This window comes from Nomascus leucogenys, chromosome 22a (genome assembly GCF_006542625.1).
Source record: "Nomascus leucogenys isolate Asia chromosome 22a, Asia_NLE_v1, whole genome shotgun sequence".
NCBI classification, from domain to species: domain Eukaryota; kingdom Metazoa; phylum Chordata; class Mammalia; order Primates; family Hylobatidae; genus Nomascus; species Nomascus leucogenys.
Genome location: NC_044402.1, coordinates 48,908,159 through 48,935,899, shown reverse-complemented (window position 1 = coordinate 48,935,899; position 27,741 = coordinate 48,908,159). Strand labels below are relative to the sequence as shown.

At 42.3% G+C, this 27,741-nt stretch overlaps 1 protein-coding gene across 1 annotated transcript in view; it reads left to right on the top strand.

Moving 5' to 3' along the window:
* The window catches only part of LOC100588975 (zinc finger protein 436-like), a 31,109-nt gene extending 3,866 nt beyond the window's left edge, over window positions 1–27,243 (top strand). Inside the window, 7 exon segments of the mRNA XM_030802285.1 lie at window positions 8,716–8,841; window positions 8,927–9,098; window positions 13,727–13,812; window positions 21,798–21,921; window positions 25,878–26,014; window positions 26,016–26,289; window positions 26,292–27,243. Coding sequence (XP_030658145.1) covers window positions 8,716–8,841; window positions 8,927–9,098; window positions 13,727–13,812; window positions 21,798–21,921; window positions 25,878–26,014; window positions 26,016–26,289; window positions 26,292–26,929 — 1,557 coding nt within the window. The 3' untranslated portion in view covers window positions 26,930–27,243.
* Window positions 27,244–27,741: the final 498 nt, after the last annotated feature.

The window sequence follows — 27,741 nt, the reverse complement described above, 5'->3', positions numbered from 1 at the left end:
TTTTTGAGATGGAGTCTCACTCTTGTTGCCCAGGCTGGAGTGCAGTGGTGCGATCTTGGCTCACTGCAACCTCCACCTCCCGTGTTCAGGCTTCTCCTACCTCAGCCTCCTGAGTAGCTGGGATTACAGGCACCTGCCAACACGCCCGGCGAATTTTTGTACTTTTAGTAGAGACGGGGTTTCGCCATGTTGGCCAGGCTGGTCTCGAACTCCTGACCTCAGGTGGTCTGCCTGCCTCGGCCTCCCAAAGTGCTGGGATTACAGGCATGAGCCACAGCGCCTGGCCAATAACAAAATAATTCTAATTTCTTCTTTCTGTTCCTTGGTTCATCGCTGTCACTCATTTTGCACATACAGAAGAATACATAAGAGTGTGTGTATATGTAATTGAATATATATATCATTGAGTAAATACATTATTGCTATTATTTTGAAAAACTTTTAGGTCAATTAAAAGTTGGCTGTAGTACATCAACTAACAATAAGAAAAATGCTTTTATTTTACCTTTACTTATTCATTCTCTCTCTTTTTTTTTTTTTTTTTTTTTTTTTTTTGAGATAGAGTCTCGCTCTGTCACCCAGGCTGGAGTGCAGTGGTGTGATCTTGGCTCACTGCAACCTTCACTTTCCAGGTTCAAGCAATTCTTGTGCCTCTGCCTCCTGAGTAGCTGGGATTACAGGCATGCACCATCAAACCAGGCTAATTTTTGTATTTTTAGTAGAGACAGGGTTTCACCATGTTGGCCAGGCTGGTCTCGAACTCCTGGCCTCAAGTGATCTGCCCACCTCGGCCTCCCAAAGTGCTGGGATTACAGGCTTGAGCCACCACACCCAGCCCATGTTCTTTATGTATATATATTTCCAAGTTCTAACTTCTGTTATTGTTCTTCTCCCTAAAGAAGTTATAATAACATTTCATGCAAGACAAGTCTACTGGCAACAAATTCCTTAAACTTTTGTTTCTCTGAGAAGGTCTTTATTTTTGCTCAACTTTTGAAGGATGATTTTTCCAGAGTATAGAATTCTAATAGGTGGTTTTTAATCTCTAAACATTTGAATATCTCACTCCACTCTCTTCTTCTTTGCATGGTTTCTGAGAAGTCAGATGTAAATCTTATCTTTACTCCTCTATATATAAGCTGTTTTTTCCCCTCTATGACTTCTTCTAGGATTTTTCTTTAATTTCGATTTTCTGTAGCTTAAAAATGTTATCCCTAGGTGTTCTGGACTAAATGTTTGTGTCTCCCCAAGTTTATAAGTTGAAACCCTACCCCTCAATGTGATATTATTAGGAGATGGGGCCTTTAGGAAGTAACTAGGATTAGATGAGGCCATGTGGGTAGGGCCCTCATTAATAGGATTAGTGCCCTTATAAGAGTCATGAGAGAGCTTATTTCCTTTCTCTGCTCTCCACCATGTGAAGATACAAAAGTTTGGCAGTCTGCAACCCAGAAGGGGGCCCTCACCCAAATCCAAATATGTTGTCACCCTGATCTCAGACTTTCAGAACCCAGAGGTGTAAGAAATAAATTTCTTTTGTTAATAAGACACTTTGTCTATGGGAATTTGTTATAGTGACTCAAACTGACCAAGCCACTAGGTGTAGTTTTTTGGGCATTTATTTTGCTCAGTGTTCTCTAAGCCACTTTGATCTGTGGTTTGATATCTGACATTAATTTGGGAGAATTCTCAGTCATTACTGTTTCAAATATTTTTACTCTTTCCTTATTCCTTCCTTCCCCACCCCCTGTCTTTGTCTCTCTCTCTCGGTGTCTTTCTTCATTTTTTGGTATTCCTTTTATACATATGTTATACCTTTTTGTAGTTGTCCCAGTCCTTAAATATTCTCTTTTTTCAGAATTTGTTGTCTTTGCTTTTCAATTTTGTGTTTTGGTTTTTTTTTGAGACAGGGTCTTGCTCTGTTGCCCAGGCAGGAATACAGTGGCACAATCTCGGCTCACTGCAACCTCTGCTTCCTGTGTTCAAGTGATTCTCCTGCCTCAGCCTCCTGATAGCTGGGACTACAGGCATGCACCACCATGCCCAGCTAATTTTTGTATTTTTGGTAGAGATGGGGTTTTACCACGTTGGCCAGGCTGATCTTGACCTCCTGACCCCAAGTGATCTGCCCACCTTGGCCTCCCAAAGTGCTGGGATTATGAGTGTGAGCCACCGTGCGCAGCCTGCTTTTCCATTTTGATGCTTTCTGTTGGGATAAACATCAAGATCAGAGATTCTTTTTTTCTGCTGTGTCTAGTCTACCAATAAGGCCATCAAAATCATTTTCATTTCTGTTACAGTGCTTTTGATCTCTAGCATTTCTTTCTGGTTCTTATAATTTATATCTCTGTGCTTACATTACCTATCTATTCTTGTGTGGTGTTTACCCATCAGAGACTTTAGCATCTTAATCATCTTAATCATCGTTGTTTCAAATTTCTGGTATGAGAATTCTAACATCCCTACCATATGTGAGTCTGGTTCTGATGCTTGTTCTTCCTCTTCAAACTGTGTGTGTTTGTTTTTCTTTTGTTTTATTTTTTGCCTTTTTCGTATTTTCTTGTATTTTCTTGATATCTGGAAATGCTGTGCTGAGTAAAAGAACTGCTGTAAATCAGCCACTTTAAAAAAACTTCTGTACTTATTTATTTATTTTTTGAGACGGAGTTTCCCTCTTGTTGCCCAGGCTGGAGTGCAATGGCGCGGTCTCAGCTCACTGCAACCTCCGCCTCCTGGGTTCAAGCGATTCTCCTGTCTCAGCCTCCTATAGTGATAAATCAGCCTCCTGAGTAGCTGGGATTACTGGCGCCCATCACTATGCCCGGCTAATTTTTGGTATTTTTAGTAGAGACGGGGTTTCACCATGTTGGCCAGGTTCCTCTCGAACTCCTGATCTCAGGTAATCCGCTTGCCTTGGCCTCCCAAAGTGCTGGGATTACAGGCGTGAGCCACTGCACCCGGCCTTTTTTTTTTTTTTTTTTGAGATGGAGTCTTGCTCCGTCGCCTGGGCTGGAGTGCAGCGGGCCTGATCTCGACTCGCTGCAACCTCCGCCTCCCAGGTTCAAGCAATTCTCCTGCCTCAGCCTCCCGAGTAGCTGGGATTACAGGTACATGCCACCACAGCCTGGCTAATTTTTGTATTTTTAGTAGGCAAGGTTTCACCATGTTGGCCAGGCTGGTCTCAAACTTCTGACCTCAGGTGATCCGCCTGTCTTGGCCTCTTAAAGTGATGGGACTACAGGTGTGAGCCACCACGCCCAGCCTAAAACTTTTTTTGAGACAGAGTTTTGCTCTGTCACTCAGGCTGGAGTGCAGTGGCACGGTCATGGCTCACTGCAGCCTCCACCTCCTGGGTCAAGCAATCCTCCCACCTCAGCCTCCTAAGTAGCTAGTGAGAGGTGACAGCGTGCTAGCAGTCCTCACAGCCCTCGCTCGCTCTCCGCAACTCCTCTGCCTGGGCTCCCACTTTGGCGGCACTTGAGGAGCCCTTCAGCCCGCCGCTGCACTGTGGGAGCCCCTTTCTGGGCTGGCCAAGGCTGGAGCCAGCTCCCTCAGCTTGTGGGTAGGTGTGGAGGGAGAGGCGCGAGCGGGAACCGGGGCTGCGCGCGGTGCTTGCGGGCCAGCTGGAGTTCCGGGTGGGCGTGGGCTTGGTTGGCCCGCACTCGGAGCAGCTGCCGGCCCCGGGCAATGAGGGGCTTAGCACCTGGGCCAGCGGCTGCGGAGGGTGTACAGGGTCCCCCAGCAGTGCCGGCCCACCGCCACTGTGCTCAATTTCTCGCCCGGCCTTAGCTGCCTTCCCGCGGGGCAGGGCTCGGGACCTGCAGCCCGCCATGCCTGAGCCTCCCACCCCCCTCCGTGGGCTCCTGTGCAGCCCGAGCCTCCCCGGTGAGCACCGCCCCGTGCTCCACGGCGCCCAGTCCCATCGACCACCCAAGGGCTGAGGAATGCGGGCACACGGCACGGGACTGGCAGGCAGCTCCACCGGCAGCCCTGGTGCGGGATCCACTGGATGAAGCCACTGGGCTCCTGAGTCTGGTGGGGACGTGGAGAACCTTTATGTCTAGCTCAGGGATTGTAAATACACCAATTGGCACTCTGTATCTAGCTCAAGGTTTGTAAACACACCATTCAGCACCCTGTATCTAGCTCACGGTTTGTGAATGCACCAATTGACACTCTGTATCTAGCTACTCTGGTGGGGCCTTGGAGAACCTTTGTGTCCACACTCTGTATCTAGCTAATCTGGTGGGGACGTGGAGAACCTTTGTGTCTAGCTCAGGGATTGTAAACGCACCAATCAGCACCCTGTCAAAACAGACAACTCGGCTCTACCAATCAGCAGGTGTGGGTGGGGCCAGATAAGAGAATAAAAGCAGGCTGCCCGCGCCAGCAGTGGCAACCATTTCCACACTGTGGAAGCTTTGTTCTTTGCGGTAAGTCTTGCTACTGCTCACTCTTTGGGTCGACACTGTCTTTATGAACTGTAACACTCACCGTGGAAGTCTGCAGCTTCACTCCTGAAGTCAGCGAGATCACGAACCCACCGGGAATAATGAACAACTCCAGATGTGCTGCCTTAAAAGCCGTAACACTCAACCGCGAAGGTCTGCAGCCTCACTTCTGAGCCAGCAAAACCACGAAACCACCAGAAGGAAGAAACTCCCAACACGATCCGAACATCAGAAGGAACAAGCTTGGGACACGCGGCCTGTAACACTCACCGCGAGGGTCCGCAGCTTTATTTATTTATTTATTTATTTTATTTTATTTATTTATTTTTTGAGACGGAGTCTCGCTCTGTCACCCAGGCTGGAGTGTAGTGGCGCGATTTCGGCTCACTGCAAGCTCTGCCTCTCCAAGTAGCTGGGACTACAGGCACCTGCCACCACGCCCGGCTAATTTTTTTGTATTTTTTAGTAGAGACGGGGTTTCACTGTGGTCTCGATCTCCTGACCTCGTGTTCCGCCCGCCTCGGCCTCCCAATGGTGCCGGGATTACAGGCGTGAGCCACCGCGCCCGGCCCGCGGCTTCATTCTTGAAGTTAGCGAGACCAAGAACCCACCAATTCCAGACACACTAGGATTATAGGTATATACCACCATACTTAACTAATTTTTCTGAATAGATGAGATCTTACTATGTTGCCTAGACTGGTGTTTAACTCCTGGCCTCAAGCAACCATCCCTAGGCCTTTAGAAATGTGGTATCAAGGTATAGGAGAAGGGGAAGCATTCTATAGTTCTTTGAGTAGGTCTCAGTCTTTTGGTCAGACTATATCTCTGGATCGGGAACTTCACACGTTTGTCTGTTTCCCCTACTCCCTTTGGTGGGACAGGATAACGACTGGGCTAGAGTTGGGTATTTCCTTTCTTCCGCGTGGGAGGCTAGAGATGACTGAAGTTGGGTATTTCCATTTCCTAAGGTCTATTAGGCCCTGATAAAAGCCCAGCAGGTTAGGCTCTGGTTAAATTGTTTTTGAGGGCTGACCTTGTTAAGTACAGAATGCTGTGGCGTATTTCAAAATGGTTCCTTTTCTCATTCCCTCTGCGAGAAGCATAAGATGAATTTTCTCTGATACTCACTTTGCTGAATTCCTGGAGATAAAACTCAAAAGTATGGGGGTTCCCCTGATGACTGGGTTCTGGCGTTTTTAATCCTAGTTATCCACATTGTGAGATCATGTCATTTTAAGAGACTGGGCTTTAGATTGAAAGGTAAGATAAGGATAAATCAGTTTCCTTGAGATTCCTACAACATAGGAGGAAGAGAAATGACCTAAATATGGTGAAACTGGAAAACTTGATTTATTCTGCTTTCCCATCACAAAAAATACTGTGGTCTTCCCTTTATATTTATTTCTGTTTAGTTTTAGGTGACTGTTAATCAGTATAAGTTCAAGTCCAACAAAGTGTACTCCAAATTATGTGGCACTGCAACAAGTGTAACACCACCAAACTAACAGACATAGCAATAATATACTGAAATTACTTCCCTCTACTTCTTTAGGTGACAATAAATGGAAAATACAAATAAAATCTACAGTGACAATAAATGGAAAATACAAATAAAATTTCAATTAACTTCATCTATTGTTGGGTTAATGACCTTGTAGTTTTAGCAAAGCTGTAACAACTGGCGTGTGAAGCAGTTTGAGTATGTAAAGGTCAGTAATGCTGGTTTTCATTTGCAAAATCAGTTGTTACAAATATCGAGAGCAAGGGTTCAAATAAAGTACAACATAAATTTTCATTGTAGAATCTGATTCATATGTATATAGAGAGAGGAAGAGACACTTTTTTTTTTTAGAGACAGGGTCGTGCTCTGCCACACAGGCTAGAGTGCAGTGGCACAGTTATAGCTCACTGCAGCTTCAAACCCATAGGCCAAAGAGATCCTTCCAAATAGCTGGGACCATAGGCACATGCAACCATGCACAGCTTCAAATACATTTTTAATAAAAATGTTCTTATTTGATATACTTATTGGGAAATCACTAAAATGTTATATACAGGAATATTGACTGTCAGGAATATTGACTGTCAGCAGAGGGGTGACTTTGAATAGAATGGGAAGCAGGTTTGCCCTAAGCAGTTTCCAGCTTGAGTTTTCCTTAGTGATATTGGGGGCCCAAGATATTTTCCTTTCACAGCACTAAACGGCTAATGAGACTGACAACACCAAATTGCATCAAATTGGCCTTGTGGTCGGAGTTCTGGTTAATTGTCTCCTCTGTTTCTAATGAGAAGCTACAGGAGCTTTCTGCTTTCTACTAGTCTTTCATTAATCTTGCCTAGTTTATTTGACAATGATTTTCTAATTTTTAATTTTCCAGATTGAATTGTTTATATTTTTCCAATCCTGCTTTATTTGAATCCTCATGGCAATTTTTCATTTTGGAGCACTGAGGTTCTAGATACTTAATTCTCAGTTCCATCTGACTCGGTTGTTCACAGTTCCCTTTAGATGCTCCTTGTGTCACTTGCCAGGTTGTGTTCTCACAACCATTACATTATTAACTCATTGAATCTTCATAACAATGGGTGGAAGGAGCCACTTAGGAATAATCTCAAGGCAGGAGGCACCTAAATACTTAGTTTTACAAACTTCACAAGCATGTGTACGTATTTTATTTATTTATTTATTTATTTATTTATTTTGAGAGGGAGTCTTGCTCTGTCGCCCAGGCTGGAGCACAGTGGCACAATCTCGGCTCACTGCAACTTCCACCTCCTGGGTTCAAGTGATTCTCCTGCCTCAGCCGCCCGAGTAGCTTCAAGTGCTCGACATTACACCTAGCTAATTTTTTTGTGTTTTTAGTAGAGATGGGGTTTCACCATGTTGGCCAGGCTGGTCTTGATAAGGTTATACCTTATGAATGGATGGAAACTGATTTCGTTTCTATTTTAAGTATGAAGAGACTGGATCCCAGAGATGTTGTCATTTGTAATACAGAGATGTATACAAGATCAGGCAGAGGAGCTAGAGAGCACATACACACATACACCCCAATCCAAAAAATGCCACAGTGAGGTAGTATAAGGAAAAAGACTGAACTGGGAATAGAAAGGGATTCTAATCCTAGTTTTGCCATTTGCTAGTTGTGAAACTTTAATAACATCTTGGGCCTGTTTTTACAGCAATTAAGAATATGCTCCTGTAGCCAAATCAAGTGAATGACCTTGGGTGAGTTACTTAACCTCTCTGTGACTATTTACTCATCTGTAATGAGTTAATAATAATTCATTAATTTCAAATAGCAAAATTCTTGACAATCTTATGATTTCAGCAAACAAGATTATCTTTCTTTTAGTGAGAGTAGCAAGACAAAGGTGGGCATGTCATTGGTAAGGAAACCATAAACATTTAAAGAGAGTGATTATTGAGGCAGGAAAATAGGGCCTGGAGGCAGGGAACATACAGCTGGTTCACACTTCAGGTATAGCAGGAAATATCTTCTCCATAGGGCTTACACCATAAATGACTTTGTAACTTTACTTCATCCTCTCCATTTACATAGGGCGAACCCGAAGTAACCAATTGAATCCTCTAGGGGGTATTTAAACGCCCAAAAATTCTGTAATGGTGTCTTTGATTTCCTATGCTCGGCCCCCTCCCACACTGTGGAGTGTACTTTCACTTTCAATAAATCCCTTTGTCCCTTCCTTGCTTTGCGCGATTTGTTCAATTCTTTGTTCAAGACGCCGAGAACCTGGACTGCCTCCACCTTTAACAATTATGACACTTTACAGCTGCTACAGTATGATTTTGGTAGAAATATTGCTTGATGTTAACTTTGCAGCAGCCTGTCAGTGTCATTGAGTCTGGTTAATAGCAGGGCTGATTTTTGCCTTCTCAAATGCGATAAAACATGTAAAGTACTTAGAAGAGAGCCTGACATACAGTGTGTGCTTAATTCGCTATTTTTATTGTAGAATAAAGGTGTCTGATTTTTCTGGGACCCTGTGATTTTTAATTAGTGGTTTACTGTTTGTGTGTTATAAAAGAGATAATGAGAACCTGTTTTTGTCCTTTGCTTACTAGAGATCTGTCAATGATGTAATGCAGAGGAACTTTACTGCATACAAATTATTCACGTTATACCCTAGTCACAGTGGAAGTGTCACAAAAATCAGACTCTCCAGCCGCCGTGCCTACACCTCCCAATTAGGATCTCAGGCCTGTGCTAGCCACGCCCCAAACCCTAAATCTCTCTAGCCGCAGACAACCCTGGGAAATGTAGTCTGCGGACAAGAGCCAGCCGGCCTACAGCCAGAGCCATGCAAGCGCATTTCTCTTCGGACAGGTAAACCCTTTGTCAGCGCGCTCCTCCGCGCGCTGAGTGTCAGTTGCACGTCTTGCCTGATAGGTGGGTAGGCGCTCGCCTGTGGAGGAGCCTGAAGCTTCTAGGGGTGCCTTGCTCTTTCAGGAGAAAGCGGCCAGAAGGAGCGAGTGGAGAGCCCTGGAGAGGTGGGAGTGGAGGCTCTCTTTTATACCTGCGTCTGTCGCTGATTCCAAAAGGCATAGGGGAGCCCGGGACGCGCCCTCCAGGCCACTGGGCGTGCAGTGTATCCTGCGGGAACCCGAGCCAGCTCGGGGCCGTATGGGGTTGAGGGTCGTGGAAGGCTTCTAGGCGCAGGAGCGGCGGCGACTGTGGCTACTGACATTAAGAAGGATCCCCGGGAGTTTTGCGAGAAATTAGAGGGTGACGACGGCCAGCGGGCGCTGGTCATAAAATTCTGGGCTCAGCCCGGCCTCCAGAGGTCAGAAATAGGTGGTTATCTGAGAGGGAGGGACGAGGCGAACTCCCCGAGAGCCACAAACTGGAGAAGCCGCTCCCGCTGGCTGGGACCAGGGACTCTCCTGGAAGAGGCCCAGGGTCACTAAGGAAACATAACCAGCGGTAGTGCAGGGAATGGAACTTGCGTGATGTCACAGCGGCTGGAGCAGGTAAGGTGGGGGATACGACTTTGCCTGAAGAGAGATAAGAGACTAGCTCAAGAGAGAGTGTGTTCTGGGAACTGATTTGAGAAAGGAGAGCTTTCCCTTTCCTCACCTGAAGGCTGAGGAACACACACACACACACGCGAGTTTTCGTGTGAGAAAGTGGGAAGAAAGCGAAATTTCACGCTGTGTAGTAGGGGCTGTATGAAGACGACCAAAACCCCTCTCTGGGTCACTTCAAATGTACGTACCCCTTTCCCCACGCCAGCCTTTTATCTATCATAGTACAATGGAAACAGCCTGGTTTAGTTAATTTTAAAATTATCATACATAAAATTGGCATGGGGGAGGCATACTGTTCTAGAACATGTTCAGATTCGGGTAACTACCACCACAGGATACAGAGCTGTTTCATTCACTCCAGAAAACTTCCTTGTGCTACCCCTTTGTATTTACACTCTTTCCCCACCCTTAACCCTGGCAGCCACTGATGGTTCTCCATCTCTATAGTTTTGTGTTTTCCAGAGTGTCATATAAGTGGAATAATACAGTATGTACATTTTCACACTGGCTGCTCTCCCTCAGTATGCAGCCTTTAAGGTGGCCACATTATTGTGTCACTTTCTTCTTTTTTGCTGAATAATATTATTATTGCTAAATAATATTGTATATAGATGTATCAGGTTTTAAAAAAAATCTCACCTTTTGAAGGACATTTGTATCATTTCCAGATTTTAGTAATTATGAATGATGCTGCTGTAAATGTTCACCTACAGGTTTTTGTGTGAACATACATTTTTCTTGAGCCAGGATTTTGAATCCAAACAGGTCTGAATTTGAATCCTGGCTTTGAAACTTATTGGCTCTGTGGTAACCTTGGGCAAGTTATTTAACCTTTTTGGGGGATTTAACTTTCATAGTGGGTTTTTGTGAGGTTAAATGACCCAATATATCTCAATAGTTTTCAACTCTTTCAGACCAAGCAGGGTCTTTGTATAACAAATATTTTGTAATGCCCCCATTTCTATCCAGAAATAAAATTCATTAAATTGGCAATAAGCTTAACCTACATATTTTAAAGCCATATGATGCCCTAATTCTACAATAAAGGAGAAACAAAAGAGAATATACTGCAACTCAGGCTGATAAAATGATCGAATTTCAGTAAAATTCAGAACAAAGTACTGATTTAGACCATAGCTGTCCTTATAGAAAATCATCATATATTAGCACTGAAAAAGAAAAGAAAAGAAAAGAAAAAGACTCTGTGGTTGTGTGTAAAAAAAAGAGTTAGGTTCTAGGCTCTGATAATTATCAATAGAATTTTTACCCATCTGAATGTCCTGCAAAACATTAAAAAATTGTTCGGGATTGTCCTGTGCTGAAGGACATCTTCAAATTAAATGCCAGTAGTTATTTCTTCCACTCAATACAAGGACCAGGTCCTGTCTGTTGAGTTCCTCTGGTTTACGTGAAACATTCAATATAATAACTAGCTCATGGCCAGGTGCGGTGGCTCACCCCTGTAATCCCAGCACTTTGGGAGGCCGAGGCGGGCAGATCACGAGTTCGAGAGATAGAGACCATCCTGGCTAACACGGTGAAACCCCGTCTCTACTAAAAATACCAAAAAAAAATTAGCCAGACGTGGTGGCGGGTGCCTGTAGTCCCAGCTACTCGGGAGGCTGAGGCAGGAGAATGGCGTGAACCCGGGAGACGGAGCTTTCAGTGAGCAGAGATTGTGCCACTGCACTCCATCCTGGGCGACAGAGCGAGACTCCGTCTCAAAAATTAAGTAACTAAATAAAAATAAAAAATAAAAATAAAATAACTAGCTCATGGCAGCTGCAAGCAATAACATTCTAAACCTCCAAGAGGACATCCTCCATTGCTTGGGTCTTTCAGGAGCTGGCTTTAACAATTTCATTTTCTTACAAACTCGTGCTTCTTAAACTTGAGTACGCATCAGAGTCACCTGGAGGATTTGTTAAACACATTGCTAAACTCACCACCAGAGTTTTTGATTCAGTAGGTCTGGGGTTGGGCCTAACAATTTGCATTTCTGGCAAGTTCCTGGGTGATGCTGATGCTGCTGATATACGGACCATAGTTTGAGAAGCAGTGTCCTAAACCTCTTCCTTCAAATGTATAAATTCAGAGGATCTTTTTAAAATCTTACATCTTTCTTATTCCCTACAAAGTTCTGTAAAACAAGAGGAACAGATAGTCTTATCCCTATTGTTTTGTTACCGAACAAACAAAGATTCAAGGAAGTTAGTGACTTGCTTAATGCTGTACAGCATTTTACTAACTCAGATATTAGAATTCAGGGTTCTTCAATCCCAGTGGAGTGTTTATTCCATTAACCAACACTGCCTCTGATAATAAGGGCAGTATGCCCTATGTTGAAAGGATTTGCCAAGTAATTTCTCCTATATCCGTGAAAAACCAAGGGCGACAGCATTATTTTATAGCACTTAATGATAAATTCCTCATTTTTACACTCTATTAGCTTATGTTGGCCTCCTTGTTCTTCTTAGAGCGTAACAAGGATATTCCAACCTCAAGATTTTGTTTGCAGACTTTGCACTTGCTGTTTTCTCAGTCTGCCCACAGATATCTTTATGGCTTACTCTCTCTTTTTACACAAGTCCGATAAAACTGTTTCCTTCTCAGAAAAGTTTTCCCTGGCCATGCCATCTAAAATAAAGGTCTTGTTTATCCTTTTATTCTACTTTTTTGGGGATATGTTTGTCACTACTTGAGTTTATATATGCTTGTATGGTTTGGTTTAGTTTTGCTTTTTTTTTTTTTTTTTTTTTTTGCTGCCCCTCTCATAGGGGCTTTATTCTGTCTTGCACTTGTTGCATCCCCAGTGCCTATAAGAGTCCTTATCACAGAGCTGAATGAATGTGAGAATTCAGTATGTTAAAATCTAAATTATGAGTTTGACACAAATTTTAGCCTAGTCTATTCATTTCATCAAACGTATCAAAACTTACATATATATGCCAGGCACAGTTTTGTTATTAGGAATATAAAGATGGGAAAATCTTGAATCGTGTGTAAGGGTGGGGATGGCAAAAGATACTCCAAAAGATAATTTCAAAACAAGTAGTAAATGCTATGATAGAGTCTAGGTAACTGCTCTTGTTATCTGGAACCTACTTAAACCATGGATGGTGTCTTAGACTGTTTCTATTGCTGCAAAGGAATACCTAAGCTGGTTAATTTAGAAAGAGAAGAGGCTTATTTGGCTCATAGTTCTGTAGATTATATAAAAAGAATGGCTCCAGCATCTACTTCTGGTGACGGCTTCAAGTTGCTTCCATTCATGGTGGAAGGTGAAAGACAGCTGGCATGTGCAGAGATTACATGGCAAGAGAAGAAGAAAGAGAGAGCAGAGAGAGGGACCAGGCTCTTTTTAACAACCAGCTCTAGCCTGGAGCGGTAGCTCACACCTGTAATCCCAGCACTTTGGGAGGCTGAGGCGGATGGATCACGAGGTCAAGAGATTGAGACCATCCTGGCCAACATGGTGAAACCTGTCTCTACTAAAAATACAAAAATTAGCCAGGAGTGGTGGCGGGTGTCTGTAGTCCCAGCTGCTCAGGAGGCTGAGGCAGGAGAATCACTTTATCCTGGGAGGTGGAGGTTGCAGTGAGCCAAAATTGTGCTACTGCACTCCAACCTGGCGACAGAGTGAGACTCCATCTCAACCAAAAAAAAAAAAAAGTCAGCTCTTGCAGGAACTAATAGAGTGAGAACCTTATTATGGGGGACAATACCAAGTCATTCATGAGGGATTTGCCGCCATGATCCAAAGCTTCCCATTAGGCCCACCTCCAACATTGGGGATTGAATTTCAATAAGAGGTTTGGGAAGACAAACATTCAAACTATCTAGAATGCAATGCCTGTGGCCTTTCTGTGGTCATGAGGTGGCAAGGAATGTTTGGTTGCCTTTACTTCCTGGAGCTGACCATTCAGTTGGTATGACTTCAAAAACATACCACATATGTGGATTTCTAGACCAGTGCTATGCAATATAATTTTTGTGGATATTTTTGATGTATACATTGCTCAGTACAGTAGCTACTAACCACATTAGCTATTGAGCACTGAAATGTGACTATTGCAAATAAGAATTAAGTCTTTTATTTAGTTTGAATTTAAATAGCTACATGTGGGGAATGGCTACCATATTGGAGAGTGTAGTTCTAGAATGCCAAGTGGTTGCTATAGACACAAGCTGACTTCTTCATAGCTCCTCTCTCTTCCCTCAGAGCCACTGTCTCAAGACTCTGCCCTTCAAGAGAAGAGCCCAGAAGAAGAGAGAATGACTGCTAGGCCCTTGATGGCTGGATTCAGGGTGAGTTGGATTTTCTTTTCATTTCCTGAAATATCTTATATTTTCTACTTTCATTCTGGTGGTTTGGGGCCCAAAAAACTTCAATTCAGTCACTTGAATTCCAGATATTTTATTATCTAGGAACCAAGGCCTTTTTCTCTTTGATCATGAATTTTATAAGATTGGTTGTCTATTGCCGCCTGCTTTCCCATAATGTTTTGGTTTTTGTTTGTTTGTTTGTTTCTGGTAACTAGCATAGAATTCAGTAACCAGCATTTGGTAACTAGCATAGCAGGTAGGCTCTCAATTAGGCATTGTCTGTGGTATTCAGTTCTTCAGCAACCTTGTCTGAGAAAGGAGTTAAGGAAGAATTCAAGGAAACACACACATCCATTTTAAGTGGTAAAGAGAAAACATCTCATAGGAGTTCAGAGAAGGAGAGTGTGATTTGGAGGATTTTATGAAGGGGTGGAATTTTGGTGTGCACTGAGATATGGTTGCAATTTGGTCAAAGGAGAACTGAGGGATTTTAAGGGTAGAAAATATAAGACAAAACTTAGAGGTAGAAGAGAACATGTCTTCTATGGGGCAATGGGTAGTAGCCATATATTAAAAATTTTAAGGGTGAAATTTGCCATGCTAAGTAGGACTAAGGGTTTGACTTTGTTGTAGAGCTGATTGTGAATTATTAGAAACTTTTGGGAAAAAAAATGCCATGACACAGCTTGTTTTGGTAAGGAACAGTAATGGTTTGGTTTAGATTTAGGGGATGAAAGAGAAAGGAATTAAAAGTAACTCCACGGCCACCCATCGTCTGGGAAGTGAGGAGCGCCTCTGCCCGGCCACCCCATCTGGGAAGTGAGGAGCGCCTCTGCCCGGCCACCCCGTCTGGGAAGTGAGGAGCGCCTCTGCCCGGCCACCCTGTCCGGGAAGAAGTGAGGAGCGCCTCTGCCCGGCCGCCCCGTCCGGGAAGTAGTGAGGAGCGCCTCTGCCCGGCCGCCCCGTCCGGGAAGAAGTGAGGAGCGCCTCTGCCCGGCCGCCCCATCTGGGAAGTGAGGAGCGCCTCTGCCCGGCCGCCCCGTCCGGGAAGAAGTGAGGAGCGCCTCTGCCTGGCGCCCCGTCTGGGAAGTGAGGAGCACCTCTGCCCGGCCACCCATCGTCTGGGAAGTGAGGAGCGCCTCTGCCCAGCCACCCATTGTCTGGGAAGTGATGGGCGCCTCTGCCCGGCCACCCACCGTCTGGGAAGTGAGGGATGCCTCTGCCCGGCCACCCATCGTCTGGGAAGTGAGGAGCGCCTCTGCCCGGCCGCCCCGTCTGGGAAGTGAGGAGCACCTCTGCCCGGCCACCCATCGTCTGGGAAGTGAGGAGCGCCTCTGCCCGGCCACCCATTGTCTGGGAAGTGAGGGGCGCCTCTGCCCGGCCACCTATCGTCTGGGAAGAAGTGAAGAGCGTCTCTGCCTGGCCGCCCCGTCTGGGAAGTGAGGAGCGCCTCTGCCCGGCCGCCACGTGTCTGGGAAGAATTGAGGAGCGCCTCTGCCCGGCCGCTCCATCTGGGAGGTCTAATGGAGGCCAGAAGCAATGTGGGGGCTGGACGCCTGTGGTCCCGGCACTCTGGGGGGCGAGGTGGGTTGATCACTTCGGGCTAGGAGTTCGAGACCAGTCTGGCCAACTTGGCGAAACATGAAAAATACAACAGACAAACCAACCAACCAACTCAGTGACAACAAAACAGGTCTACCCTGGAGTCATACTCTAATTTTTTCTATTTTCCTCCCTTTCTGATCCTTTATCCCACTTTCTTTTTCTTCCTCTTCCTTCTCCCTCTTCTTTGTCAAATAGAGGATTGAGTTATTATCACTGATCCACATAAAGTCCCTCTCTACCTTATTTTAACTCCCACCCCCCATTTCTATTCCCCGACTTCCCATGTGTAACCTTCCTAATATGTTTGATACGCATCTTTTTGTTTGTATGTATTTTTAGAAAATGTTTATTGTTTTTGTGTGCAAAAAAAAAATTAATAAATAAAAAGCAGATTTTCATAAAAAAAAAAAAAAAAAAAGTAACTCCAGTTAAGAGAACTTAGAATATCTAAGAGGAATAAGGTGCTTTGGAAGAGACACCAGTGTGCTGTGGAGAGGACATGGGTGGGAAACTAATTGGGGTGAGTTAGCATTGTAAACAGATTATGTTAAGGCATATAAGACCAGTTGAAAATGTCATAGGATCCTTGAGTTATTGCTTCGCCAGCCAGAAACCTCTATGGCCGGCAGCTCCTTCTGCCTGAGTAATTGAGTATTGGTTTTACCACTGGGCTCATTCCACCCACTCAGCCCGGCAGGCTGTGCTCAGCTCACACTACTGTCTCAGAACCCACATCTGCCAAGGGTGAGCCACACAGCAAGGGGTGTGTGGGCAAGTGAGCATGGGGTCTGGACAGTGAGTACAACCAAGCATGCTGGCTGCTGTGGTGGTGCAAGCAGCTCTGTGCAAGGCTGCAGCTGGAACAGATGTACCACATGCAATGGAAGTACTTCCACTGTGGGCACACTGTGAGTCTCTAGATCTAGGCTCACTTAAGGGCTGCAGCTCTTCTTTTCATTGCCTGCAATGTGGCAAGTGGGGAGGCGTGTTTCAACCCTGTTTGTGTTATAGCTTTTTCAGTCCTTCCATTTGGCAGGTCCCAAGTTTTTGGCCCATGCTTGGTCCAAGTCCAGGAAGAATGAGGTATGTGGACAACTGGAGGGTGAGCAAGGTGGAGAGGAGCTTCATTGAGTGACAGAACAGCTCTCAGGAGACCCAAAGTGGGTGGCTTCTTTCCGCAGACAGGTTTTCTCCATGAGTGTCCAGCTGTCAGCAGAGAGGAGACCTGCAGTGGGTAGCTCCTTTCCGCAGGCAGGTCCTCCCGATGTCTGTTTGAATCTGACTGAGCCTGAGGTTTTTATGAGCTCAGAAGGGAGGAAGTGCATGCCGATTGGTGCATGGGTGGCCACGGGTGGCTGGAAAAAGCACCAGAAGTTCTCACTCCAGGCCAGGCTGTGGACTGCAGCCAGAACTGACAGCCCAGCCCCCATGCATTAGGCCCTCCCTGGCTTGAAGGTGGGGCTTCAAAGGGGACCCACCCCTTTCCACCCAGGAGCCTGTCTGCCTCCTGCCACCATCAATCATGTCCTCCATGGTGCCCAGGCTGTTCGTGCTGGGCCTGAAGGCCCACACTGAGCCACCCTCAACCTGGCTCCAGCCTCCTTCCCATGCTCTTCAGTGCCCAAAGTCCAGAGGGAGGAAAGGTGGCAGGGGCTGGCATGTCAGCGCTGCCCTGAGTACACCTGGTCAGGTTGTGCCTGCACCCAGGCTCAGCCTCAACTTTGCTGTAAAATCAGAGTGAATGCCAGGACCAGGGAGATGCCAAGCAGTGGGAGCAGTAACTTTGGAGCCTGTGGAGGACAGGGCTTCCAGGGCCCACAAGAGCACAGGGATGCCCAGGTCCACAGCCACAGCTGGGCAGCTGCAGCTGTTCCTGGAAGAGTGGGGTTCCCACCCTGCCAACTTTCATGTTGAATTATAATCCCCAGTGTTGGAGGAGGGGCCTGGTAGGAAGTGATAGATCATGGGGGCAGATATCCACCTTGCTGTTCTTTTGATAGTGAATGAGTTCTCACAAGATCTGGTTGTTTAAAAGTGTGTGGCACCTCCCCTCTCTCTCTCTCTTCCTCCTTCTCCAGCCATGTAAGGCGTGCCTGCTTCCCCTTCAACTTCCACCATGATTGTAAGCTTCCTGAGGCCTCCCCAGGTGTGCTTCCTGTACAGCCTGTGGAATGGTGAGTCAATTAAATTTATTTTCTTTATAAATTAACCTAGTCTTAGGTAGTTCTTTGTAGCAATGCAAGAACAGACTAATAAGTAATATACAATGTATTTATGTAGCGAGTGTATTGTTTGTCTTTCTTACTATGGAGTATGCTTTATGTAGGCAGAGTTTTCTTTTTGTTTTGTTTTGTTTTTTAGTCTCTTTCACTGTTATATCACCGTGCCTAGAGTATTTAGCATATAGTACTCATTAAACTTGTGTTGAATAAGTGTTGAATGATTTAAAACAATTAAAAGTTTATGATCTCCAACCTCAAAATGCCTCCTCGATAATCTTGGCAGTCCCTAACACTTCTCTGGAAAACTTAATTTGCTATACTAATTTTAATCTTCAACTGGCTGAATTTTAAGTTTTTCTCTTAAAAATCTTAAATTTTCTTACAGACTTTAAAACTATGTTTTTAGTAGTTGCTCTAGGGATTACAATATATATCGTTACTTCTTCACAATCTTCTTAGATTTAATGTCACTTCACAAAAAAATGTGGAAGCCTTACAACTATACGTGTTCAATTATGACACCTCGTTCTTTTTGTTCTGCTTGTTGTTCTGTGTGTTACATCTACATATAAGTTGTTCAAGAAAATGTTATGTATATATTTTAAATAGTTATATGTATTATAAAGAAATAAAGACAAAAGCAGCCAGGCTTGGTGGCTCATGTCTGTAATCCCAGGACTTTGGGAGACCAAGACAGGTGAATCGCTTGAGCTCAGGAGTTCAACACCAGCCTAGCCAACATGGTAAAACCCTGTCTGTACTAAAACTTAAAAAAAAAAAATACCTAAGCCTGGTGGTGCATGCCCATGGTCCCAGCTACTTGGGTGGCTGAGGTGGGAGGATCACTTGAACCCAGGGTCAGAGGTTGCAGTGAGCCAAGATTGTGCCACTGCACTCCAGCCAGGATGACAGAGAAAAACCCGTCTCAAAAAAGAAAAAGAGAAAAAAAAATAAAGATAAAAGCAAACTTTTAAAAACAAATTTTAATTTGCCCAGTGATTTCTAAATGCCCTTTATTTCCTTATTTCTTTTTGGGAATCAGAATTTCTATCTGGTGTGATTTCCCTTCATCCAGAACTTTCTTAATTATTTCTGCATTAATCAAACAAAATCCACAGTGGGACTCCATCCATTCAGACACTCTAGCCAGAGTCCAGAAATCCATCTTTATAATCCCTTTCCCTTCATCTGTGTATCCAGGTTGCCATCAAACCTTGTCAAATTTATTTCCGAAATATATTTCAAATCTATCATTTCTTTCCATCTTTACTCACTTTATCTTTAATTCATGTCCTCATCATTTCTTGCCTAGATTCCTGGAGCATCCACACAAATATTTTTCCATGTCCATTCTGGCCGTTCTACCTCTACTTACTCCACCTACTGCCAGAAGGGTCTTTTGCAGCTCTCAAATTTGATTTTGTCAACTTTTTGCTTACGACTCTTAAATGGCTCCCTAATGCTGTCAGGATAAAGGTGCCATACTTTTTGCATGGCCTGTGAGCCTCATGTGGCTGGCCTCTAATTTTCAGTCTCAGTTCTTCCCCCATTCTTCATGTATACCTTCTTTGCTCTATTCACATTGGCCTTCTTTCAATCTCTTTTCCTCCCCATTCCCCCGTCATGATTGTGCCTTCACGCTTGCTATTTCCTCTGCTTGGTGTGGTTTTCTTTACTTATGTCACCAAGGCAATGCCTATTTATCCTTCCGAAATGAGTTCAAGCAGTGCCTTCTGATATGAACCTCCACTACCCAATGACCAGGTCAGATGCCCTTATTAAAGGTTCTCATAACATAATGTGACTTTTTTTCCAGACAGAATATCGCTTTGTCACCCAGGCTGGAGTGCAGTGGCGTGATCTTGGCTCACTGCAGCCTCTGCCTCCCGGGTTTGAGCAATTCTCCTGCCTCAGCCTCCCAGGTAGCTGGGATTACAGGCACGCGCCACTATGCCTGACTAATTTTTGTATTTTTAGTAGAGATGGGGTTTCACCATGTTGACCAGGCTGATCTCGAACTCCTGACCTCAGGTGATCTGCCCACCTCAGCCTCCCAAATTGCTAGGATTACAGGCGTAAGCCACTGTGCCCAGCCATGTGACTCTTTTTTAAAAGACATTTGTAACAGTTACAATTTTATATTTGTTTGTGATTGTTTGGTTATCATTTACTAGACACTCAGCTCTATGAAATCATGTGCTACTTCTGATTTTTGTTTAGCATTGTATTTTCAGTGCCTAGCACAATGCTCAATAAATACATGTTGAATGAATAAATGTTTATTAGTTCAGTCACTTATTCAAAACAAAAGTATCCTAAAAATGCTTTGAGGGAGAAAACTAATCAGTAGGCATTGCAATAACTGTAAAATTTGCTTTTTTATTAATAAAAGTGATCAACTTTAAATATAAATACTTGACTCTATTCAACTTTGTACTCTGTAAACTCAAGAATGCTTCCCAGGAAAAGACTTTTCTCTGTTTTTCAAAATTTGATAATACATATACTTTGTCGATCTATCTTCCTTTAACAAACCTTATATTTGCTTTATAATAATCGATGCATTTGGGTACATAATACATGTAATACCTGATACTTTGTAAATTCTTTTGCATTACACGAATAACGTTTGTGTTTAAAAGAAAAGGCTTTGCAGCATATTTTAGATCCTACGTTTCTGCCCCAATAGAGACTAATGAAGAGTCACGTATTCATCTATGACTTACTGTACTCATACTATGTTACCAGGCACTCAAGCATGTCAAGACATTATTATTGAATGACAAATAATGTAATTCAATATGAATAGCAAATAATATCATTCAATATGAATAACATTCTTGTTATTTATTCTACTCTTTCACTAAAAGTAATGTTAACTTTTAGATAGTGCGTTCTATATTCTTGGCTCTGTTCTAAGTGCTTTACGTTAACTCATTTAATCCTTGTAATAAGCCTGAGATGTAGGACTTGTTATTGTCCCTATTTTGTAGATGAGACAGAGTTTAACTGCCCAAGATTCTATAGTTGGTAGGTGGTAAACCTGGGATTTGAATCTAGGTCAAGCTCTAGAGTCTACACTCTTAAATAAGGTTTACTACCCACTAAAGAGATTTCTTGATCTCTTCATGGGTCTCCCTAGAAGTTTTAAAAAGACTACTTATGGGCCGGGTGCAATGACTCAGGCCTATAATCCCAGCACTTTGGGAGGCCAAGGTGGGTGGATCACCTGAGGTCGGGAGTTTGAGACCAGCCTAGCCAAGAGGCCAGCCTGGCCAATGTGGTGAAACCCCGTCTCTACTAAAATTACAAAAATTGGCTGGGCATGGTGGTGGGCACCTGTAATCCTAGCTACTCAGGAGGCTGAGGCGGGAGAATTGCTCGAACCTGGGAGGCGGAGGTTGCAGTGAGCCTAAGATTGCACCATTGCACCCTAGGCTGGGCGACAGAGCGACTCCGACTCAAAAAAAAAAAGAGTGCTTATGATCTCTTTTGAAGTCCTTCTTGTGTTCTGTTTCCTCTAGGATACCTTTCCTTATTCAGGCTGATTTACTTTAATGTTAGCACTTTTTGTTTTAACTATACTATTTGTCATTGGTTTATATTATTATATTATTTACCTACTTTATGCATACAAATTATTTTTTTTTTTGGAGATAGGGTCTCATTCTGTCACCCCAGACTCACTGCAGCCTCAAATTCCTGGGCCCAGGTGATCCTCCTACCTCAGCCTCCCGAGTAACTGAGACCACCCATGTGTGCCATCATGCCTAGCTAATTTTTTGTATTTTTTGTAGAGACAGGGTTTCACCACCTTGCCCAGGCTGGACTCAAGTGATCTGCCCTTGGCCTCCCAAAGTGCTGGGATTACAGGTGTGAGCCACCATGCCTGGCATACAAATCTTTTTTGCCCAAAATTTTAAGATAAGATAAAAGGCAAGGATAATGTCTCAAATTTATTTTATAGTTCCAAGAAAATTGGATTATAATGTGTAACACACAGGGAGTGCTCAACAAACATGTGATGTAACTTGATACTCTTTCTTTCATTTCCCCCAATTTGGTTACCTTCATCTATTACTTTGGATGCATATCAGTATAATTGCTTCTGGTGTTAATGCAAATATATTTGGTTTTTAGTTACCAAAGATGTTGGAAGAGGTGGCTATGGACATCACCTGGGAGAAGTGGAAGCAAATGGACCCTGTTCAGAAGTCCGTATACAGAAACATGTTGGAAAAATATAGAAACCTGGTTTTGCTAGGTAAAGGTTAAAGGTTACTTTCTTTCTGCATGTTAGAATATTTTCATGCAGTGTTTTGTCATCTTTAGTTGTTAATAGTCATGGCAAGTGTAATGTGGTGGCTCAGAATGTGGGTTTTGGAGAGGAGACCTGAGTCCAAGTCCTGGCTCTGCTACGTTAAAAACCCTTAGGGTTTTAAAAACCTTCTGAGGCCATTCACCATATAAATGGGGCTAAAAATAAAATATTGTAAAATCCTAAAAAAAACTGTTTCTTCAGGATTTCTTGTAAAAGACAGAATAAAATAAGTGATTGGCATAAAAGCCCTGATATAGTACAAGGACTTGGTAAATGTTAGCTGTTGCTGCTTTTCCTATTATTATTGCCATTATTGTGTTTATTATTATTTGCACACTTTACTGCGTTTGGCTTGGATTTGAAGGATCAGGTTCATTTCTGGGTTCAGAAACAAGTGTTTCTCCTCCCTGTTTATGACAAAAGGTGTGACCCATGCAGATTTGGAAAGTGATTGCTAGGATTTACTTTACTTTCCTGAATTCTGACCCTGTAATTTGTGTTTGTCTCTCACCACTGTATTGTAAATATACTTATGAAGGACATGACTCCTTTTCTTTGAGAATCTGAGGACCTCTTCTTAGCCCTCTTTTATCTTTGCAGGTAAAATTGATCCAGTTCACTGTCTTTTATGAAATCATCTTTTCATGATGTGCATGACAGTGTAAAGCTCTGATTCATCTAATCTTCTAAGAACTCCATGGGTTCTTTTCATAGTTTTTGTTCCTGCCTCTTAATATTAGATGTCTATAAAATGTCATCTCTATAGTGGTTATTTCAGTTTACAGGTTGAATATTCCTCTTAGTATTTATGTCTATAATTATTTAAAAAGTGGATATTCACTATCAAACACTTAGTTTTCCAAATATAGGATATTGGCTTGACCCATCTCTACTAAAAGCACAAAAAATTAGCCGGGCGTGTTGGTGCATGCCTGTAATCTCAGCTACTGGGGAGGCTGAGGCAAGAAAATCACTTGAACCCGGGAGACAGAGGTTGCAATGAGCCGAGATCACGTCATTGCACTCCAGCCTGGGTAACAAGAGCGAAACTCCATCTCAAAAAAACAAAAAAGATCACATTGTCAGCAGTATGTAGGACTGAAAAGGCACCAAACAAGAAGCCTACCCCTTATGTCACACACAGAGTAGGACTTGGGATTTAAGCTCAGGATATTTTGAGTCTCTAGCCATTATCTTTTTACTATATTGGACTGCTTCTTGGGGCAGCAGTAGAGACTAAGAGCTTGGACTCTGGAGTTTGACTTATGTGTACCTTAGACGAGTAACTTCAGCATTCTGAACCTCCCTTGAAATTGACATTCTATTATCTCACTTATAGGCTTGTTAGGAAGATTTGATATGTTGATATTGTAAGCCAACCTAGCATAAACTCAATTAATATTAGCTATAAACCAAAAACTTCATCAAAGTTCTTTCCCTCTTTTCTAAGACATGAAATGACAACTCTGAAGACAACATGTGCAGACAGGAGAAAACAGATAAACAATGTACGGCACTGCTGTTAAGTGCTAAAATTAGAAGTTAAAATGGTAAGTTGTAGGAAATCAGGGAAACTGGAGAGTTAGGAATGTTGTGGGACTAGTGTCATTTGAGTGGCGCTCCAAAGTAGTGTCAAGAATTAGATGGGCAAAAGTAAGAAGAAAGGGCTTTTCACACAAGAGAGGCAATAATAAAGTATTGTTTGTTGTTATTGTTTTTGTTTTTGCTTTTCTTTTTTTTATAGACCAGTGTGATAATAAATAAATTAGAGTTAAAATGAGAAATGAGTGTTGAATGTTAGGAGTACAGCTAATAAAATCATTAATTTTTATATGTAATATATGCCAGAATCTAGGGGACACATTGAAAAGAGATGGTTTAGTAAAAATCTACATATTGAATGGAGAGACCTTCACCTCAATTTTTCCTTCTCCTGGACTTCTACATCCTACCCCCTTTCTGGTAGAAGGTTAAAGTGATTCATTCTGGGGAAACTAATCAGCCTAAGATAAAAGAACTGTAGGTGCCAATATTTGGGCATCATCTAATAAATCAGCCAGGTCCCTTCCCAGTCATCCTGCAATGAAACCCATTATAAATCATGACTTTACAAACAATTTTCAGTCATCATATTAGTATAATAACTCTGTCTGAAGAATAAATCCAGAGTGAAGTACTACTTTTTAATATGCTGATGAAGAAGAGCTATCCTTTTTTCCCTGTGCTTTATGTTACTTGCCTCTTTATCCATGACTGAAAGTGAAAAATAATGTAGATTTGTCATTAGAAAGACCTAATAATTATTTTTTCATTTCAAAGGAGTAAATTTCCCCCTTTTCATCCTTTCCTTTGTCTTTAAACCTAGAGTTTATGCTCTTTTTATATCAAGCATAAAGCAATAACATTAGCAGTTACTTGACAAAGAATAATTAGCTAAAAGTATTACTTTGTACAAGTACTAAAAAATCTAATATAAAAGTTTATTGAAAATAAAAAGCTCTTAGTGTTTTTTAAGATAATAGTTTCAATGCTGAATAAGTAGTTTTCTCATAGGATAATTTCTAAAAAGCATTTCTCTCTGATGACAGTTTTCATTTCTTAATCCCTGCTCATTGTTTCTCTTTTCTAATATTCACCATTTAGTTTTTTCTCTAATCATTCTTCTCACCTGACAGAATGTTTGCTTCATTCCCATTGATGGCATTATGCCCTGTATCAGACACTTTCACACCACTAGTATTTCCATCTCACTCCTCCCTAGATGACTATCTTATAGTCCCAGTATTTTATGTTCTCAGTATCTGCAATTTCATTATTCCATTCCTAATATAGCAGCTTCTTTTCTCCCAACATTTGGCACATAGTAGAGTCATATTTTTATGTCTTTTAGATGGGAAGCTTGAACTTGGGGCCAAGACGTCAAGAGTAGAGCAGCAGGACTTTTCAAAAGAAGATTAATCTCAAGGATTAGAGATGGAAGAACTTGCAAAGAGAAAGTCTATACCAGAAGAAATCTGGAAATCTAGAGGCCAATTTAAGAATCAGCCACTAAACAAGGAGAATAATCTAGGGCAAGAGATAGTTACCTGCACAAAAATTCCTACCAGAAAAAGACATATCTATAGAATCTAATGAATTTGTGAAAAATTTTACTGTAAGATCAATACTTGTTACAGAGCAGAGAGATCCTATAGAAGAGAATTGTCATAAATATGGTACATGTTGAAAGATGCTCAAACAAAACTCAGATTTAATTATACAAAGAAAGTATGATGGAAAAAAAACCTTGTAAATATAGTGAATGTGGGAGAACCTTCAGGGGCCATGTCACTCTTGTTCAGCACCAAAGAACTCATTGTGGAGAGAGACCCTATAAATGTACTGAGTGTGGAAAGGGATTTAATCGGAGTTCCCACTTAAGAAATCATCAGAAAACTCTTTCAAGAGAAAAGCCCTACAAATGCAGTGAGTGTGGGAAGGCCTTCAGTTATTGCTGAGTTCTTACTCAACATCAGAGAATTCACAGTGGAGAGAGACCTTATGAGTGTACTGAATGTGGCAAGACATTCAGTCATAGTACATACCTTACTCAGCATTAAAGAATTCACACTGGTGAGAAGCCCTATACATGTCTTGAATGTGGAAAGGCTTTTAGTCAGAACACACATCTTACTCTACATCAGAGAGTCCATACTGGAGAGAAACCTTATGAATGCAATGGATGTGGTAGGTCCTTTAGTCAGAGTGCACATCTTACTCAACATCAAAGAATGCGTACAGGAGAAAAACCCTATGAATGTAATGAATGTGAGAAAGCCTTCCATGATCACTCAGCTCTTATTCAACATCATATTGTCCATACTGCAGAGAAACTGTATGAATGTCATGACTTGGGAAAGCTTTCAGTTACTGTTCAGACCTCATTCAACATCAGAGAATGCACACTGGAGAGAAACCATACAAATCTAATGAATGTGGGAATGCCTTTAGTGATTGTTCAGCCCTTATTCAGCACCAAAGAACTCACACTGGAGAAAAAGCCTTATGAATGTAAGCAATGTGGAAAAGCCTTTAGCAGAAGCACATACCTTACTCAACATCAGAGAAGTCATGCAGGAGAGAAACCATATAAATGCAATGAATGTGAGAAAATTTTCAGCCTGAGTTCATTCCTTACACAGCATATGAGGGTTCAGACTGGAGAAAAACCCTACAAATGTAATGAATGTGGAAAAGCTTTTAGTCACCGCTCAGGACATTTTCAGAGAACTCCCACTGGAGAGAAGCCCTGTGAATGTAATGACTGTGGGAAACTTTCAGTTTCTGTTCAGCCCTAATTCAACATAAGAGAATTCATACCAGAGAGAAGCCCTATAAATGCACTGACTGTGGAAAAGCCTTTAGTGATCGGTTAGCACTTGTTCAACATCAGATAACTCACACTGGAGAAAAACCCTATAAATGTACTGAATGTGGAAAAGCCTTCAGTAGGAGTACAGACCTCAAAAATCACCAGAAAACTCATACTAGTGAAAAATCCTATAAATGTAATGAATGTAGAAAGGCCTTTAGTTACTGCTTTGGTCTTATTCAACATCAGGTCATTCATACTGTAGAAAAACCTTATGAATGCAGTAAATGTGGCAAAGCTTTGGGCAGAGGACAGACCTTAAAAAACATCAGAAAATGCATACCGAAGAGAAACCCTATGAATGTAATGAATGTGGGAAAGCCTTTAGCCAGAGCACATATCTTACAAAACACCAAAAAATTCACAGTGAAGAGAAATCAAATATACATACTGAGTGTGGGGAAACCATTAGACAGAACTCTTCTTCTTTACAACAATAAAAACCTCGCACTGGAGAGAAATTCTCTGAATGCCTTAAGAATTTGTTTAATATGGAGACCCTTCCTGGGGAAACAGAAGGAGGATCATGGAAACTGTTGACTACTTAGAATGACTACTTAGGTTTAGTGGAGAGAGCATGATTCTGGGTTTTAAAAGTCATGGATCTCAATCTCAGGTCTATTACTAACTAGATCTTTTACTTTGGGGTAAGTCACTTCATATCTTTAGGCCTTAATTTCCTCATCTGAAAAATTGGAAGACCTGATTTGTTGAGCTTTAAGATCCTCAATTATTATATTTACTAGGAATTCAAGTTTCTATAGATGTGGTTCAGAATTGTGACTTACTTATTGTACATCAGGTGTGATTCACAAGTGAGCTTGTAGCAGTTATTAAGGAGTCAATAAATATATAGAGCACGTGTCATGTAGCTGTTTATTACCCTTGCGTTACTTTTCTAAAATACGTCACAAATATTGAAGAAAACTAACAGATAAAGTGGTATAAGTTCTATGAATTATTACATTAGGGGTTTGAGATCTTTTCTTGATTAAGAATATGGTATTAGATAAAAACTGAGAAAAAAAAGAATTAAATTGTTAATAGATAAAGGCTAAGTTACCTGGATTTCATTCAAGCCCAATCTTGCAATATAAAACTCTACTAAGTTGAATATGGCAGTCATCATGTTCCAGCTGAAAAGGGGCTGGAAAACATGACTTAATCAAGTATCTATAAAGGGTGAAATTGGAAAGTGCATTTGTTATTTCCACACCTAAATATGTAAAGGCCATGTAAATGAGAGTATATTTTGAGATCTAATATGTCTAGAAAAGTCTATTGTCTTTTTCCTATGGTTACAGAGACAATGGCCTGAAAATATGAAGATTTAGCTCAGAAGCCTGTAATTT